Raw genomic sequence first — 19,687 nt, forward strand, 5'->3', positions numbered from 1 at the left:
CTCTCCTTGAGGCTACAAATCTCGGGTGAGTGAATCAGAACACGAGGCCTCTTTCCTTCATAGGAACTTCCTAGAACCCAAACCCATCTAGATTGGAAGCAAATCCTATGGGAGGGCCGCCAGTCATACCTGCAGCACTGGGATCACCCAAGAGAAACTCAGATTCACAGTCTTCCTGTCTATACCCACGTGGGCACCCACGCCAGGAAATTAGGAAATCTCTGTGTTCATTTAGTTCCCAACTCCTACAGTGCTGGGATGCAGCCATCTAGATCCACTGGAAATAGTACATAACCACCATCTGCAAACGGACTTTGTTAGGGTGCCTGATTTCCTGATTATTTCATCAATTTAAATTGGCTCCTAATGAGATTTTCATTTGACATCTGATAAAATTATCCTAATGTTCCTCTAAAAGAGTAAGAGACAGGACTGTGCTATCACTTATTTTAAGATACTATAAAATTACAAATATTACAATATTAAACAGTAAGCTCAAAAACCAACTCTATGTATAGAAGAACTTACTGTAAATTGAAGAGCACATTTTGGATCAATCCAACATTTTACACTGAAAAAGTTGATGATACAGAAAAATAATGCAGGATAGAATCCTACCTCATACTATTGTCAAAATTTTTATAAATAATTAAAAGCATGTGCAAATGATCACTTACCTGCTCTCTAGAACAGGAATTAACTTCCAAGCATAAAAGTAATAGGGAAAAAAACCACAAAGGAAAAGATGTTTTGACCACCATAGGATTTTAAAGCCTCTGCATATCTCCCCTCAAAAAAATAAAAGATAAATGATAAATGGAAAAAATTGCAATCAAGAATAAATATTTAATATATAGTGAGCTTTGCAAATCAGTAAGAACCACATTATTTCAATTTAAAAATGAGTATGGTACACAGATATTTTACATTATCTAACAAATATATAAAAATATCTCCTACCTCAACCGGAATTTAAAAAAATCAAACTAAACACTGAGAAACCACTTTTGACTTTTTAAGTCAGCAGAACAGCTCACATGATTAATAACCCATGTTGCTGAGGTTACAGTAAGCCAGGCACTCTCCCACACTGCTAGCCAGGGTGCTAATCGGCACAACCTTTGCAGAAAGTAATTTGGCATTTTGGCAATTTGTTCTAAGAGCCTTTTAAAAACTTCATAGTTCATTTCCTTTGACACAATAATTTTACTTCTAAGACCCTATTTTCACAAAATAATGAGATGAACTTCAAGATTTCAGTACACACATTCATCCAAGTATTTTCTGAATGCCAGTTCTATCTGGGCCCTGTGCTGGCAGTTGTGGTGAAGGAGACAAACAGGGCACGGCTCAACAACCACCTGTTACTTTAAAAAGGAAGTTGATTGTGCTATTTCCCATATGCAAACCCTAAAAACAATCTGAGGAACCCACAATAAGGGAATGAGTAAATAAATCATGGTATGTTCATAAAATGGAATATTGTAAAGGCATTAAAAACAACTTTTGGAAAAATCTGTAACGACATGAGAGAATGCTTATGTTAAAATGTTAAATGCAAAGAAAAATCATGCAAAACCAAATCGATAATATTACCACAATTATGTAAAAATATCTATACTGAGACTAGAAGGAACTACTGGAACATGTTAACAATAATGAACTCTGAATTCTTCTAAGAGTCATAAAATCTGGGGGCTCTAGTCTCAGCTTCCTGCTTATCATTAATATATGACTTTGGGAAAGTCAGTTAAACCTCACAAGCCTCAACTTTCTAATTTGTAAAATGGAGCTGTAACTCAGGCCTTAAATCCATCCCGAACACAAATTAGAGAATGCGTGAATTGGTGCTATGTAGGCTGAGAAGTTCTAAACAAATACCACATACTGTATGTTCTTAGCAGGGAAGGATGATTAGATCTAAAAGACTGAACTCCCTTCTCCCATTTTTTCCTGTCTCTTCTCTGCTTCAAATTCCTATTTAATTCAGTGTTCATTTGGGGGAAGTTTTTCTTGACTTATCCCATTTACCCTCCATCACTTACTGTGCATCTTTGCCACATTTATATGCACTACATTAATTCACACTTATTGACCACGTATATCTCACGTGGTGACTTTCTTTTTTAAATCTGGAATCATTTATGAATTGAGTTTTTAGGAAATTCTAAAGTGTCCATTTCTTCATTCCCAGTTTAATCTTTTGCCCAAAGGAAATAGGACATAGCAACTGATCTGCCCTAAAATCAATAGATCTCTTCAGGAAAACATTCTGTAACCCTCTGATGGGTGGTGACATCTGGATCTAAAATATTATTCCCATCACCATTTTAAATGTAAACCTTTCTCGGAGGCAAAGACCACCCACCTGATGCCTTGTGAGGCACTGTTCCCAGCAGAGGGACGTTGACAGTTGGGTCTGCCATGATGCCTTTATCCAGGGAGCGCAAGGAGAGGAATTCATAGAAGTATTCTGCCTACAACAAAAGGCATTGACAATCAGTACCATGGAAACCACAGAGAGTGGGAAGGCACTTCTCAATTCATCATCCTTCTGATGGGAGGCTAACATTTTTCACGACAGAATTTTTGGAGCACACGACACCTCAAATATTGTAAAGACATAACTCTCTCTTCTGGGTTTTAGAACTCTAGAATTAGACTCTGTTTAGAGAAGTGATTCTTTAAAATATTAATAACACATATCCAAAATATTCACAAGATAGCCTTTTAACTTAAGCAATATTATTTAGTTGCTGTCTCTTAAAGGCTTGAGAAAAATGCCCATAAGGAAACAAGTGAGGTCAAAACAATCTTCAACTAGCCTTTAGAAAATCCATCTCAGCTTCTTGAGTCATTCTGTAATTATTTTCAAACCTGAAGTGAGTCTTTTGACAAGAATTTCGAAAGCTGTAATAAATAAGCAACAATGAAAGCAGCAACCTATTGGTAAAAGAAGACATCAAAGTCCAGAATTTAATGATCTGGCTGTTAACATTTTTTTTCAGTATCATTTCCTTTGGAAGGTTTATATTTAACATCTAAATTTAATTATGGAGAGAAAAATCTGACAATGCAAAGACCACCACCCCAAACGACAACAAGCCATAAAGCTTCACATTGTAAACATTTTCATTTTCCTACTAAGTTTAGTTGAGAAAGTGATTCTTGCTACTCAAACAGCCATGAAATACTGAAAGTAGTGACATATAATCTCACTGTAGAAATTTGATGCTTAACTGATTCTCAGCTGGCTTATTAAGAGGGTTTATGATGGAAACAACGTTTTCTTGCTTAGGAATAAAAATCAACAAATAGTATAGATATCAAAATGAGAGTTAGACTGATTGAGTGGTTCTACAGTTATCTGTAGAGATACCCAGAATTTGGATGAGTTAATTAACTAAACTGATTACATAAACATGGGCTAGAAAGAGGTTTAAAAAAGAACATGGCCTTTCTTGTATGCAGTATAAAATTTATTTTCCAACATGGAAAATAGGAAAGATACATGGTAGACATTCACATAACTTTCTGCTTTATGTCACAATATCAATATTTTAGGCGTTAAGGAGTTTAACATGAGGATGGTAATGCAAGAGGGTAATCTCAACACTGATAGAGACATCGTTTATACTTGCAGTTGGCTGAAAAATAGTTCCTGATTTCATTAGGTCAAAAGGAGTACTTTCATTGACCAAATTCCCACTCCAATCCCTTTGCATTGTGGCAGTGGTTCCAAAAGACCACTGAGAAGGGTTCCCTAGGTGGGTAACAGAGTTGTGTGAATTAATGCTACTAAATTCATTCACTAGAAGGAGCCTGAAGATAAAGGGTCATGAGAATGAATTCCTACGCTGTCTAAGGGAAGGCAGAGGATCGCAAGAAGTCTGACGAAAGGAGAGTTATCAGGAAAGGTAATTCAACTGGAATGAGTTCCTTTGAAAAAGAGAACATTAAGTACATCCCTTTGGGAAAAGCAACGCCTGTTAAAAGTGGGCTACTTCTTACATGGTGTTTCATGAATCCAAGTGTTTTAAATGACTTCTCCACACTGCACTTCCCTCTATACTTTCTTAGATAATATTTACCATTTACCATTTTGTTTTAAAACATATTTTGGTTGGCATTATGGAAGGGTTTAGCACTCTATGCCTTTATAATTAATAACTTTTGGGTTATTTATATTACCAAGTACAGTAATAGCAACTAGCAACAGTAATATAACATCTATTTATGTAATGCATACCACATGCCAGGACTTACTCTAAATATTTGTATTCATAGTACATTTAATGATGGAAAAGAGCTGAGTGAATAGAGTGCAAATATGCTGAAAATAAAACATTTCAGTAGTTATATTGTTTCAAATTCCACATAATGTTATCACTTGTTGCTCCAAAATTGTATCTTTGAGCTTTATCACATTACAAATTAAATGTGTGTTTATATATGAATGACATATTTTAAAACTGCATTTATAAAAACTAACGTTCATTCATTGTCACATTTTTTTCTCTGTGAGCTACCATAAGATCTTGTGTATATATATGTTCATGTATAACTGAAAAATTGTGCTCTACACTGGAATTTGGCACATTGTAAAATGATTATAAATCAATAAAAAATGTTAAAAAAATAATTTCAGTATTAAAAACCATTTTCTGCATTAATAAGAAAAAGGGTGAAAGACTAGATACCAAGATTAAAACAATGACTGTGCAGAACTGATGGTAACTGATTTTTTTTCCTTTCCTCTCTTTTCCAAATTTTCTACATGTGGTTCCACACCATTTATAGTGAAATAAATACATTTATTTAAAAACAGACATTAATCATGTACCCTGCTTTCAGTTCTGTGTGGCTGATGATAACCACTGGCTCTATTTGTATAAGTCTCTAGTCACATAGGAAATATTCTTCTTGGACGTCTATTTAGTACAGCGATGCTCATAGAACCTTTTATTTAAATCTCTTGCATGTCTCCGTGAAAGTGTCCTTTAAGAAAACAAGATTCAGTATTTAAGTAGCTTCTGAGTATCTCTTTCAAAAGCCTTTGATGATGTTCATGGAATGTGAGACTGAAAGAATTTCCCTCAGCGTTCATAAACATAACTTCATAGAACCTTTGGATCTCCTGTTGTTGCTTTTGAGTATGGTCAGGTGAAGTAGGTTGGGAAGCTTAAATACATTATTTTTGGTACCAAAGAGTTCATAATTAGCATTGGCATGACCGCCTCACAGGATATAGCTGGGTTTAATGAACTTCTCCGGCCAGCCAATACTCTCATCTTATCAATGACAAGTTTCACACTAGAGGTTTTAGGGTGTCCTTGGGATTTCTTTGAGAATCAGTAAACATCATGGCTTTTCTACTACAATTCTAAGACTATCACAAGGCAGGAACTGGCTGAAACAGTGTCTTCTCCTTCAATTTCATCAGCAAAAGGCAGTTGCCAGAAAGAACCTTTTTTATTTGGCTTTCTTTTTAGAGATAGCAAAGCTCCTATAATCTCCAAAATATATAATTTTCTTCGTACTTGGTATTTATTTTTTAAAAGGAGCTTGTTCATGTCCATGTCCATTGCCTTCTTAAAAATCCAACATGAAAACCACTTAGAAACCGATCAACCATTTGTCTGATCTTGACACTGACTTCTTTCGGGGTTTCACTCTGGCGTTATAAAGCAACCTACCAAAACCACCAATACCATACAAATATTTTTACAAATAAATTATCATCAACATGAGATAGAGGATGAGTTATATTCCTCATTTAACTTAAAGGCTTAACTGTTTCCCCCAAAGTCATAGAAAATGGCTGATGAAGTAAGTGATAGATTTATGAATGTCATATTATAATTTTGAGACAGGACTTTCTGTTTTAATTTTATTTATAATATAATAAATATTCTTAGTCCTAAACCTCTCCCCTGGAAAAACTGATTTGGGGGCAAATAAAACCTAAATTCTATGCCAAAAAGAACAGAGAGCTAGCTTTAAAGTTTGGGAACAAGTTTCACAAATTGCAGATTTATTACTGAGATAAAAGGAACTCAGAGCATGAACTGTACTAGGGAGGTGGCATACTGGAGAGCATAAAACCTCTATTAGGAAAAAGTACATTTTGTTTCATTAAGTGACACTAGTGGAAAGTCAGGTAGAGGTAACTAGGGTGCTTATTTGGGAAACGCATGAAAAGATTGCCTTGTATTCAAACAAAGAATGGGTCTATTCAGGAGAATAATTCACTTCTAAATTAAGTTGCTGAGAAATCTTGCTGGCCTGGTTTGCCATGCAGTAAATTTTCTTTTCATAGAGAAATATAAAAGACACCCAAATATTATCAAGAAAGGAGTGCTGGAGGCTGTTTAACTTGCTTCCAAGCGACTTGGCTGAATATTAGGGTTGTTCCTTCCAGAAGAGATGAAGACATCATTTAAACAGCAAAATGGGACAACTCAGAAGGCCTTCACTCTGGCACCCTTTTCTGAGTAGACATGAAGAAATGAAGCGGAGAACTGCATTAACCATTGAAAGGAATGGAGAGAATCCAGTATTTCTTTTCCATCTTTGAAGTTTGGAGTTTATGGTGCACACTTAATCTAATAAGCACAATAATTGCAGGAACCTCTGAGTTAAGAATCAAAGGTTCTTCATAAAACCATGGCTCTCAAACCTCTTTTAACTTCATGTCTTATGATGCGGATATAAGCATTCATGGGAAAACACTAAAACAATATAGGTATCGGATTTGTCCCAAAGAAAATTTCAGGTGATTTAAAAAGATAGAACTTACTGCCATAATGCTTGAAATCTTACAAATAACTTTTGTGGAGTGTTTACCATACTCCAGTCACTGAATTCTTACAGCTTACTGTTATTATAGCATACAAGCGTGTTCAGATTAGCCAGGCCCCAAGTAGGAGAACCACCAAAGGGGTATAAAATAGCTCCTATATGGTATGTGAAAGGCCAGAAGAAATCTACTAAAATAAGCAAGAATGGAAAATAGTTCAATGTTAAAGTACCAAACAAAACGAACGAGCGTGCCCAATGCTTAAAATAATCTGACGCCTGAATGTCTAGACCGAAAATTGCCAGATCTCACATTCTTCCCTGGCATTCTTCTTGTCACCTCTCTGCAAAATTTCATCCTTCAAACTCAAAACTCGTTACCCTTGGAGTCTGCAACAGTCTGCTGATTCTTCTCCCACGTCTTGATCTTCCTGTGTGTCCTTATGAAGTCTCCTCTCAGCTCATACTCTCAGAAAATCATTAAGACTCAAGCCTCAGCTCTTCACTCTTTATTTTCAGTCATAAAACGCCTGCACTTTCACAGATTGAATTATTTCCTTCTGTGCAATGATGCTCAGTGTGAACCATTCACACTGCCCCATGGCCATGCTTGTGCACATGGTGCCCCATTCATCACCTTCCCAAACCAGCTTCCTCGCCTCATTGCTCTATATCTGTCAATAGTATCACCATTTTTCCAGTAACAGCAAACCTCAGAATTGCTTTTTCTTGCCTCTGCCTCATCTCCCGATAGCCAGACACCCAAATCTTATCCTTTCTCTTCTCATATCCTCTTTTGATTCTGCTTCTTCATTTCATTCCTACTGCTTCCACCCTAACCCAGCTTTTATTTCCTCGAGGTGGCATTATTGTAACATTTCTTAAATATTCTTCTTGCCTGCCCCTTTAAAATATCTGCCATAACATAAGCCAATATGTCTAAATAGAACATCACTGTTTTATTTAAGTATCATTGACTGACAATATTGTGTTAGTTTCAGGTGTTCCACATGGTGATTCACTATTTTTGCAGATTGTATTCCATTATAGGTTATTACAAGATAATGGGTATAATTCCCTGTGCTATACAGTATATCCTTGTTGCTTATCTATTTTATATATAGTAATTTATATTTCTTAATCCTGTACCCCTAATTTGCCCCTCCCCTTCCCTCACCCCTTTGGTACCACAAGTTTGTTTTCTGTGTCAGTGAGTCTGTGTCTGTTTTGCACATACATTTATTTGTATTATTTTTTAGATTCCACATGTAAGTAATATATAGTTTTCTATATTTTTCTCTGTCTGACTTATTTCACTAAGCATAATATTCTCTAGGTCCACCCATGTTGTTGCAAATGGCAGTATCTCATTCTTTTTTATGGCTGAGTAATATTCCATTTTATGTATAAACCACATCTTCTTAATCCAATCATCTGCTGATGGACACTTGAGTATCTTCCATGTCTGGGCTATAGTAAATAGTGCTACTATGAATGTTGGGGTGTATGTATCTTTATAAATTAGTATTGCTTTTGCCATATCACAGTCCTTTCCTATCTCTCCTTACCTACAGGATAAAGCCTTTAGCCTTACCTGTGATAGCACTTAAACCAGCCTAGCCCTTAAACATGTACCATCATGTATTATTATAAAACTTTTCTTTTTTTTTTTTCCACTTAACAGAGGCACTGGGGATTGAACCCAGAACCTTGTGTACGCCAAGCACGTGCTCTACCACTGAGCTATACCCCTCCACCCCCTTTTTAGATTCCTTTTAATGAAGGTAGTGGGGATTGAACCTAGGGCCTTGTGCATGCTGGGCATGTGCTCTGCCACTGAGCTATTTCTCTCTCCCCTCTTATTATGAAACTTTTCACATGAATATATCATGTACTCTCAAATACATTTTGGATTCTTTATGTTAAGGATGGGATTAAATGTTTTTTCCAACACTCTGTTGGAGATTCACTCAGCCTTGTGCACAGCAAGGTGTTTAGTAAATATTTGCTGGATGCATGAATGACCTACCAAGAAGCATCCAGACGCGTAAAGCTGGTGCGTTCCAGAACACTCCGTTGTGGTGAAATGGCATTAGCCTCTGATTCTACAGATAGGCAGCAGCTTCTCTGTTTTGGCAGTTGCTAAATTACTTTCATGGGTCAAAAGATTCTCTTCTACTTTGCTGTGTGGCCAGTCACCACAGGATACACAGAGAATAGAGAACATTTTTGAAAAAAGGAGCGATCAAATGAACATTGACATTTGATATCCAGCCAACCTGGGCCTAGTTTGTAACTGTTTTATGCTTGTTTGGGGACAAAACTTTGGCAATCAGGCTCCCAGAAAGAATATAAGCAAACAGCATAAACAAGGTCCAGCTCTGAAACATGACCTTTGCCCAATGGTCCTCTGGTTGATATTTCCCACTGAGGTCTCTCCTATAGGTTACAGATGTATAATTACAATGACATGCAATTTATACAATTTTAAAAGTTTTTAAGTAAAATTGCATAAATTTACATAAATTCTACATTCTGTACATCACAATATGCAATTGCAAGGTCACTGAAATATCCACAATAACTTTTTTCTTGCTTTCTTTAGAGACTGGCTTTAAGAGGAACTTGTTTCAGAAACGAAAAGAAAAGGCACCTTCTCATGCAGAGTGGTTATTCAGTTATGTCGCTGGCCTTGGATTAAACTGACATTGAATTAACATTGCTTAAGGAGATAATTTCCACCAGCCTAGTTCTTCTGTTCTAGTCATGGCTTTTATACACACTAGACTAGACCACAGTCCGAGGGCTGGGGTGAGGGAGAGAAGTTATTGGAATATGATGGTAATAGCAAGACTTGAGGTCCAAGTAAACACACCCGGGACCACGAGAGTTTTGTAAACTAAAACTGGCAGGAGATCACACAGTTTGGCTTCACATGAATCTGAAATATCTAAGACATTTTCCATTTTTTTCATCCTCGGGTTTGGAATCATCACTGCTCATGCAAACCAGAAACAGACCTGGTTATCTGACCAATCACTGGCTAGTCACTCTTTTACGATTCCTAAAGATAGGAAAGCAATGCAATAGACAGCTATATTGCTATTTTGTATTAGATAAAACCAAAAGCTAGGGTGGTGGTGGTGGTTGTTTTGTTTTGAAGGAGGGGTAACCCAGGAGTAGAAGAGCAAAGCGCTGGAGAATGGAAAAGTTTTTTTTTTAGTTCTTCTAAAGACTGAAAAAAAGGGTATCAGTATAAAGACCATGTCGGCTCTAAATAAAATACAGCCCCTGTTCAACACACTTTCACCAGACTGCCAAAATTCCCATGGAAAGAGCAATATGCAGGCAGCAGAGAGGCTTCTGAAAGTTTCATTCCTCTTTATTCCTCAAGATTTCTGGCACAAGTTCCTCCTTCTCAGAGCAAGCTTGCCCTAGTTCAAGTATTTGCCAAGTTATGGGTAGTGCCAACCTAAAAATCAGGCACTAGAGAGACAGACAGTATTGGACAATATTGAGCGGGGTAAGGGACAGGACGGGGGAAAAAAAACTTTATTACAAGTGGTGCAGCTGGCACTACAGGGGACACAGGGAAAGAAACCAGGGTGGAGGAACTCAGGAGCGCAGCTGGTTTCTCCTAGATGGTAAGACAGAATAATTACTGGAGACCATGGAAGGGCTAATAAAGCAGCAGTATGAATGCAGGTGTTCTAGAGGAGATGGGAGAGGGAGATTTCAGTTCTGGAAAAGGAATACTTTTTCTATTTTTTTCCTTCACATCTCAAGATTTATATCTGAAGATTTCTTTTCTTAAAGCTGCAGGAGCAGTCCCTGCAAATTTATGTGGGGGGAAGGGGAGAGAATGTGCTAAGAATTACTCCTCTAATAATAATTTAAAACCTGAGCCATTACCCTTACACCTCATGCCGTATATTTATTCTTCATCAGTATCTCATTTCCTTGTTCTCACCTTCACACAGCTTGCACAGTGGTGTAATTCAGCACATCACTTTTTTTTTTAACAGAATGACATAATGTGTCAAGAAATTTGGGTAATAAAGAGGCAAAGTTAATGTTCCATTACTTCCAGAGTTCTTTATAATGTATAGTTATCTCTAAAGGTATATATTTATTTCTCTCTATTGATAAAAAGTAAGTGTTAGAAATTTTTAACTGACTTAGAAATGTCAGGAGATAGCCTCAGTGACAGCTTTCGAACTATTTAATATTAGGTCATATTTTTCTTAGTTTTAGCTTCAGGTGATTTTCTGAAATTCTTTAATATATTTTTTATTGAATCCACATGGATGGTATTAGCTTAACTTCTTTGATGAAAACCGGGAAAAAAACACACTTTCTGCCTTAACTTCATGTTTTGAAAAAAATGCATTAAACTACTTTGGGTAAAGGTTATGAGACATGCCTTAATTTAACTTCTTTGTTCATATAATTTCGATTTCATATATCAGAATATTATATGACTACATATCTTCCAATGGCCTGTTGTTCTGTTCCTACCAAAGAGACAAACAGAAAAAAAAAAAGTCTGTAACTTCATAATTAGATTTTCAAAATCCAAAATTTAGAGAGCCAGTCTTACTAGCAAAAGATTCCAGTAACAGTCATGACTATACATTTTCTTCTACACAGAAAAAGCCACTGCCTAGAACATACAGCACAATCAACATTTTTAATCTTCTAAGCTCCTCTCGATATTTGCTGTTTTAAAACTGTTACTCATACATGCACCCATCATCTTTCTTTAAGAAACAGACAGAACTGAAGCAATTTCCTGGAGAACACTGATGCTGAAAAATCCATAATCTGAGGACTGGCTAAATCTGTCCAACTCCAGGTGCCCCCAAGTACCCCTGAGCAATTCTTTTAAACATCCCTGGTCTCCCCTTCTACACACAGCAATTCCATAGATTCCCCAAAGTCCTCTGCCCCATTCCTGCTATCTTCACTCAACTAATGGTGAGATCTTGTCCACAAGAAGAGAGACTGCTAGACAGGAATTCTCTCAACTTTCCTCCATCCACCTACAAACAGGCCACATCCATTCAATCCTGTGTCCTTCCCACATCCTGAGACTGGCTCCATCAATAATGTCATTTTCTCTCGTATATTAATGTGATGAAAGGTTAAAAACTCCACCTTGTCTCTACTAGGTTACCTTTTTTCCTTCCCGTCATTATGATGCTTCCAAAGGACGCTATGCTCATGGCCCCAGGCTTCTTGCCCATCAGTTTTCAGCTCACTACAATATGGCTTTTTTGCCTTCACTACTATTAAAATAGTCTCCTAAAAGGTCACTGATGACAGCCTTCCAGTTGTTAAATTCATTGAGCACTTTTCCATCTTTTTTTTTAATATTTTTTATTGATTTATAATCATTTTACAATGTTGTGTCAAATTCCAGTGTTCAGCACAATTTTTCAGTTATTCATGGACATATACACACTCATTGTCACATTTTTTTCTCTGTGATTTATTATAACATTTTGTGTATATTTCCCTGTGCTATACAGTGTAATCTTGTTTATCTATTCTACAATTTTGAAATCCCAGTCTATCCCTTCCCACCCTTTACCCCCCTGGTAACCACAAGTCTGTATTCTCTGTCCATGAGTCTATTTCTGTCCTGTATTTATGCTTTGTTTTTGTTTGCTTGTTTGTTTTTGTTTTTTAGATTCCACATATGAGCGATCTCATATGGTATTTTTCTTTCTCTTTCTGGCTTACTTCACTTAGAATGACATTCTCCAGGAGCATCCATGTTGCTGCAAATGGCGTTATGTTGTCAGTTTTTATGGCTGAGTAGTATTCCATTGTATAAATATACCACATCTTCTTTATCCAGTCACCTGTTGATGGACATTTAGGCTGTTTCCATGTCTTGGCTATTGTAAATAGTGCTGCTATGAACATTGGGGTGCAGGTGTCATCCTGAAGTAGATTTCCTTCTGGATACAAGCCCAGGAGGAGCACTTTTCCATCTTAATCTCTCTTGTATTCTCTTAAATATTTTAGCACAATCAACTTCTCTTTTGTCTCTCTCTCTCTGTTTTTTTTTTTTTTTGATCTATATATAGCAACAGTCCCTCTGTGTTTTCCTTCTTCTCTGATCAGTCTTTTCCCTATGACCTTGACCTGCTTCTCTTTTTATAACCGCACCTTACAAAGAGCTCAGAATGTGGCCCATACACCACCATTCAAGAAGCCATAGTTTTTGTGTTCACATGCATGTAACTATTTTTCTAGGGAGAGTAGACCCTAGCTTTCAACACATGATTAAAGGAGTCCATGACTCAGAAAAAGAAAAAGTTAAGAACCACTGCCTTCAATGTTGATGTTTCCAGGATATAATTTCTGTTCTGTTCTTCCTGCTTCTGCTCTCTTCTTGGGGTATCTCATCTGTTTCCACGACTTCAATTTACACCTACATTTCAATGATCTCCAAATTTTTATCTCCAGTTTTCACCCTTCTTCCGAGCTCTAGGTTCACATGGACAGCTGTCTACCAGATATCTCCCCTTGGGCTTAACATGTGGGAACCAAATTCCCAAAATGAACCTGCTCACTTGTATTTCTTCAGACAGCAAGTACTATATAACCAATCACCCAAGATATAAGCATGGTGGTCTTTCTAGACTACTCTTTCACCAACCACCTCCACAAACTCTCATTGGTTCCTCAAATCTATTCCCTTCTTTTCCTTCCCACTGTTTCTACCAAGATTCAGACATTTCTCACCCGTGATCCTGTAATTGTACCCTAACTATCTCCCTGTTAATTAATGATCTCCAGATTTATCCCCTCCAATCTACAATATCATCCCGCTTTTCCTCCTAAATGCCACCTGGACCACATCACTGCTCCTACTTAAAACCCATAATGATTTCTAATCACAAGGAAGAGTTGAGCTTCCACTTTATGTCTTCTCTCATGTCTTCCCTCACAAGTCTTTGATCCAGCTATAGCAAGCTCTGAGTCTACGAAACTGCCACGATCTCTCATGAACCCTGCGCCCGACTCTGTGCTTGGAATGTCTACTCCCTGCCCTTGTCCACCAAGCAAACTTTGACATACCTCTCCCAACTCAGCGGAAATGTCACCCTTTTTGGAAAAACTTTCCCACCCCAGAGGCTCTTTCCTGTACTTTTTCTTATCTTTACAATCTTGTTTACTTGTCTCCCTACTCCATTCTATGGAAAGGACTTTGTCTATTCTTGTTTGAATCCCCAGTGATGAAAATATTTTTGTGGTTCAAAAGTCTGTTTATAAAAAATGAATACGGGCTTTAAGTCAAATTAGTCATATCCTAAAAAAAACAGGTAAATTATGTATTACCATGTCTAGTCAAGTCATAAAATTCCTGAGTTTAAATGGAACAGGAGCTGAAATATACTTGTGAAGCTTTGTTAAGAGAGGTAAACACTCGGATTCCAATCACAGGTCAGCAGGAAACGGGTGGCAGTGAGACCACACACACAGAAACTAAGCTGGTCCTGAGCTGGCTCTGCACTGAGTCAGCAACCAGTCCAAATAACACCATCCAGAGGCTGGGATAAATTTGGGTGAAATTTGGGCTACAGTCAGACCAACTTGGCTCACAGTCTTATTCCACTACTTACTAGCTGGCCTTGGGCATAATCTTAGCTTCTAATTCATTCAACACATTCGTGATGAGTGTGCCAGGCACCAGGCATCGTGTATGCCTACAATGCCAAGGATGAGTGAAAACAGATCCAGTGTCTGTCCTTTGGGAACTTGCAGGCTGGAAGGGAGTTGATCATTAATCAAATAATTAAAAAATTAAGTCTGTGTTAAAGGACTTCAGAGGAAAAATATGTTAGTGCTTTGAATGTGTAACTGAACTTAGCTTGGGGGTCAAGAAAGGCTTGTGTGAGGTCTGCATGAGTGGAAATTAAAGAGGTGAAAGGGGGCAGCTTTTTCAGGAGAGGGAAGAATGGGTGTATAGGACAGGACTTTGGCAAGCATGAAGTGAAGGGGGGGCCAGCACCTACTTTATCACATTGTTGCAAGGATTAAAATAAATAATCTATGTCAAGTAGGTAGCCAACGTTGGCATACAGTAAGCCTTTGGCAAATGGTAGGATCAATACACAGGTCCCTCTGTGGTGGGGTGTGGGGGCAGAAGTTTCTAGACAGTGGGAGAACCGATGTGTAGAATGAAGCAGTCTGGGGATTTCTGGGTTTGGGGGGCTGGAGGAGTGTGAACAGGAGGGTTCTCACAGTCCTGAAGGGCATGAGCCGTGTGCTGTGGTTAGAGAGAGAAGAGTTCAAAAGGAGAGCAATGGCAGTGAAAATAGTCTAAAAAACCCTTTCCTTTTCTGCTCATTCCAGATATGAGTTTACAGTTGAGGTTATCCTAGGTAGGCAAAATTGCAATCACCTATTTCTTTAGCTTTAAAACAAGTTAGAAATGTCTTACCAAGCTATTCATTTATAGGAAATTCAGAGGATAGAAGAACAAGTAAAACTACACCACAAAGATGCAGTCAGCAAAATCCAGGCTATGGGAAACTCTACAGGCCAAAAACCCAGTCTCAACAAAAATTTGAAGAAACTTAAAAAAAAAAAAAAAAGAAGAAGAAGAATGGAAAGGAAGCATAGATTAAAAGAGACCTAAAAGGCTTATCAACCAATCACAATGTGTGGACCTCATTTTTGGATTCCCATTCAAATAAGCAAACCTTTAAAAATGTATGATGTTTAGGAGAGATAGTTGGAAATTTAAACACTAACTGACTATTTGTTTATATGAGAGAATTATTTTTAATAGTTCTGTGGGGTTTTTAAAAGTTATCCTTATAGGTACATACTGAAACATTTATAGATGAAGTGATACGATACCCGAGATTGTTTCAAAATACTCTGGGAATGGGAACTAGGTGGGGAGTATAGATGAAACAAGACTGGCCATGAGTTAATCATTCCTGGCTTTGGGTGATGGATACATGGGTGTTCAGGTTTCTATTCTTTATTTGTATATGTTTGAAATTTTCCATCAAAAAAGCTTTTTAAAAAGAAAATGGAGTCTCATATTGGCATCAGTGTTGAACAAATAGCTTCCGCTCACAGAGAATAACAAATCCCAAATGATACAGCAAAGCGTCCCCTCTGGCAAGATGCTCCTAACCGAGGCTCCCCACCCACTCTGGTCCAGACACACTAGCTTCCTTGCTGTTTCCTTAGAGTGCCGGGTACATACCCATGTGAGGAGCTCGGCACTAACTATTTCTTCTGCTGGGGTGCCCTGCTCCCAGATATCCACATGGCTTGCTCCCTGAATTTTATTCTGGTCTCACATAAAATATCTCAACCAAGCTGCTTTGCTGTTCATCCTTTCTGAAATAGCAACCCTCACCATGCATATTTTTATTTTCTGATTAATTTTTCCACATAGCACTTATGTCACTTGTTATATGTCCATTTAAACTTTTAAAAATTGTCTCCTCCTATTCACTACGTGGAGAGTAAGTGGGGCCAGCATTTCACCTCTTGCTCACTGCTGCATCCCTAGCACCTGGAGCAGCGTCCGACACGTCGGAAGTGCTTGATCAATATTCATAGGATGAATGAGAGAAGGAATGAATAGAGAAAGATCAGCTGAATATAATGACCTATTGTTCTCTTTATGTTTCAATTTAGAAAGGTTTTGTTATTAATTAATTGAAATTAATTTACTTTAAAACTTTGCCATCATCAGAACTACTGGCTGAAATTGATCCCTAGGGTAAAAGGCAAAATCAAACACGCTTTTGGAAATATAAACACAGTATAATTTAACCAAAATAACATTTTACCTATCGTCTGATTTCTTTCCATTCAAATTGTAATACAGGAAGTTGGTTGTATGGGATAAAACACTGGATTTAATTTAAGCAGAAGCAAATACAGTTAGCTCTCTATATCCATGAGTTTCACATCCATGGATTCAACCAACCAGGGACAAAACTGCGGAGCGAAACAATGGATATGGAGGGCTGACCGTATTCATTGCACCGCACCGTTTTTTATACTAAGGGACCAGAGCGCCGTTGGATTTTGGTGTCCGTGGGGCCTCCTGGAACCAATACCCTGTGAATACCAAAGGGCAACTGTACTCTTATTTCCTTAAGTAAGTTCAGGCAAAGAGTAGTGTTAGCAGAATTTCTCAAAGACAGGAACTGAGACTTCCGTACCTCTCACCTTGCTTAACACTGTACTGTATACCAGACAATATAGGCAATGAACACTACTGACTTAAACCAGAACTTTTTTTTTTTTACACATTATCTATTTCTGTATCAATACAAGTAGGTGAATACAAGCGTCGGAAAGCTGGTAAATAACTGAACAAATACTTGGGGGGAGGCACAGCAGCAGAAGGAACAGTTAGTGTCACGTCGCTCAGGTGGGATGGTCCCTGGGACGATCAGGAAACAGCACGGAGGCCAGTGCGGCAGGACCAGAGTGGACGGGACGCTGTGATTGTGAGCGCCCAGCGGGAGGGGGAAGCACTGCCCGATCACAGGCAAAGGAGTCACATCCTCCCAGTGGAGGAACCCAGAAATGTGTCCACACTAACACGGCGAGCGCTAAACATCCTCTGGGGCAGAGTTAAACACTGAGTGACATCAATGCCCTGCCTCTTATCTTGTCTCACCTTTTCCAGGCCCCCCACCTGCACCCCGGTCACCCAGCCTTGGGGAATGGGAGGTGGTCTAGAGAGAAGAGTCAGCCAGGTCACAGCCAAGGGTGGGGAGGAGTTCTAACCATGAATAAAGATGAGAATTTTTCCATACTACACAGAAATGGGTATGTTAATTACAGAAACAAGAATAACCTTAGCGCTAAAGTCATCAGAGGACATTTCATTCTTTCTGGCCGACTAGAGAAATCCCAGATCTGCCTGACAATTCATCCAAAGGCCCAGGGAAAGGCAGCCTACAGAGCAGGTTGGGAGGTGCTATTGTGAAAAAGAGTAAAGACTGCTCTCTGTGATTACCCATATTGGCGTTCTGCTTTTTTGGTGTAATAGTTTTAAGCCCTTAGATCCTCATAGAAGGGTTTTTAAGAGCCAAGGAGAAGGCAGCATATTTTCCATTTAAATGTTAGCCGACCTCACAGCCTCTCTGTCTTGCCCACTTTAAACATGTCAGAATATTAGGACCAATCTGAACCCCCTACCTTACGACTTTTTAATTATTATGTGACATATTAGCTTTCTCATTTCTAAAAATTATTTCCTGTAATTTATTTAGTACGTGCAGTTCCTTTTCTTAGAGGTAAACCTACTTAGTGATAATCACCCTCTTCCAAGAGCACAGTGAATGACAGTACTTTACAGTTAAAATAAACAGTTATGAGGGAGATGCAAGCAGACACCACAGTTAGTCAAGCTGATTCATTAAAAAAAAGGCACATTAAAGCTGAATCAACTGTCATCTTTTAGTGATGACTGTTGATCTGATGTGATGAGAGAAAGTTCACGCACGTGGATGGGTTGATTCAGCTCCTGGACAGTCTGGAACACTGTTAACTCATACAGACTGATTCTGGCCCCGGTTCAAACTTCTGAGCCTTTGTTCTTGGGGCTCAGAGGACGGCTTTGAAGTTCAGGATAAAGCTCTCCTAACACACCATTACCAAAGAATAACCTTTTGATTATGATCTCATGAAAGTATAATCAATAACTTACATAAGTTAAAACCGTGGCAAACAGTGACGGTCCTGTAATTGGACCTTTATGAATTCCATATGTTACACTCTCCGCATTAGCTAGCAGCCTTGCATAATACGTGTATCTCTTCCCCAAACACAGCCCCTGAACTTTCTTAAAAGGCTATGAAACTTTTCACAGCTACTGTCAGCCTTGAACTCCTCAGGCCCCTAAGCTAGGGCGTGGATACCTAACGGGCAGGATTTTAAGAAAGCTTAAAAGGCCATTTCCCCCAAATCCAACAGACACTCATTTGTATAAAGCAATTTAATCAAAGCCAGTAACTTTTTCCTTAAGTGTATAGCTTGTGTGCTTTAAGATAATATATCAGGGTAAAAAGACTTTTCCAGCAAATCACTGTTAAAAACATAAGTGGAAGATGTATTTATTCAGCAAAAGGTATGCTCTCATGTGAAGTTCTCAAATGACTGGGACCGGGCTAGGAAGCCATTATGTCATTATCTACATTAGCTAAGATCTATATTTACTTCTCTCTCTTATTAAGCTAAATTACATTACTATTAAATTCAAAATGTGGGTATTTAGTGTAGCTTAATTGGCTTCACTTTGGCAGGAAGGGTAGGAAGCACGCAACAGAAGATTTGGGAAGAAAAGGACTAATCCAGAGCTGTGGCAGTTTAAAAAAACAACAAACAAAAATACCAAAAAACCAGCTCTCATCTAGCTAAGGGGATAAAGAAGTCTGAAGTGAAGAAACACTTAATGACAGAATAAAAGATATTCGAAGAAAGATTAGTCTCGTCTTTTGGGACTAAACATCAGATCTTTAAAGACAGATGAGTATATAAAGCCAGAAGCAATAAATAAATAGAGGACACATCAAAGGGGTTATTCTTGCATCTTGGCCCCCTCCCTCACAACTAGTACCACCCCCACCCCGCCCCAGTGTCACCAATTCAGTTTTGTTACCTGTTACCACGATTTCTTTTTTCTTTTGGAACATATTTGAAAGTTGCCAAACCTAATTTCCAGCAAATGTATACGCCTTTCGAGTTCTTCGTTCAAAATAGCACTACTAAATTTTTTATAACTCTACTGCTACTATATTGAACTTCTCCAATTGTAAATATGTTACTAGCTTTCAAATTAAAATATGAATTACTGACTCACAATGCATTCATTGTACCCATCTACATA

At 38.1% G+C, this 19,687-nt stretch overlaps 1 protein-coding gene across 4 annotated transcripts in view; it reads right to left on the reverse strand.

Moving 5' to 3' along the window:
- WIF1 (WNT inhibitory factor 1) overlaps positions 1-19,687 on the reverse strand; it is a 66,092-nt gene that overhangs the window by 24,904 nt on the left and 21,501 nt on the right. For all 4 annotated transcript variants that reach the window (XR_012078421.1, XR_012078422.1, XM_006205820.4 and 1 more), the window contains exon 3: positions 2,369-2,477. Coding sequence is in view for 2 of the 4 variants with exons in the window: in XM_006205820.4 (XP_006205882.1) it covers positions 2,369-2,477 (109 nt within the window). In the remaining 2 variants the exon portion in view is untranslated. The remainder of the gene's footprint in view (positions 1-2,368; positions 2,478-19,687) is intronic.

This window comes from Vicugna pacos, chromosome 12 (genome assembly GCF_048564905.1).
Source record: "Vicugna pacos chromosome 12, VicPac4, whole genome shotgun sequence".
NCBI lineage: Eukaryota > Metazoa > Chordata > Mammalia > Artiodactyla > Camelidae > Vicugna > Vicugna pacos.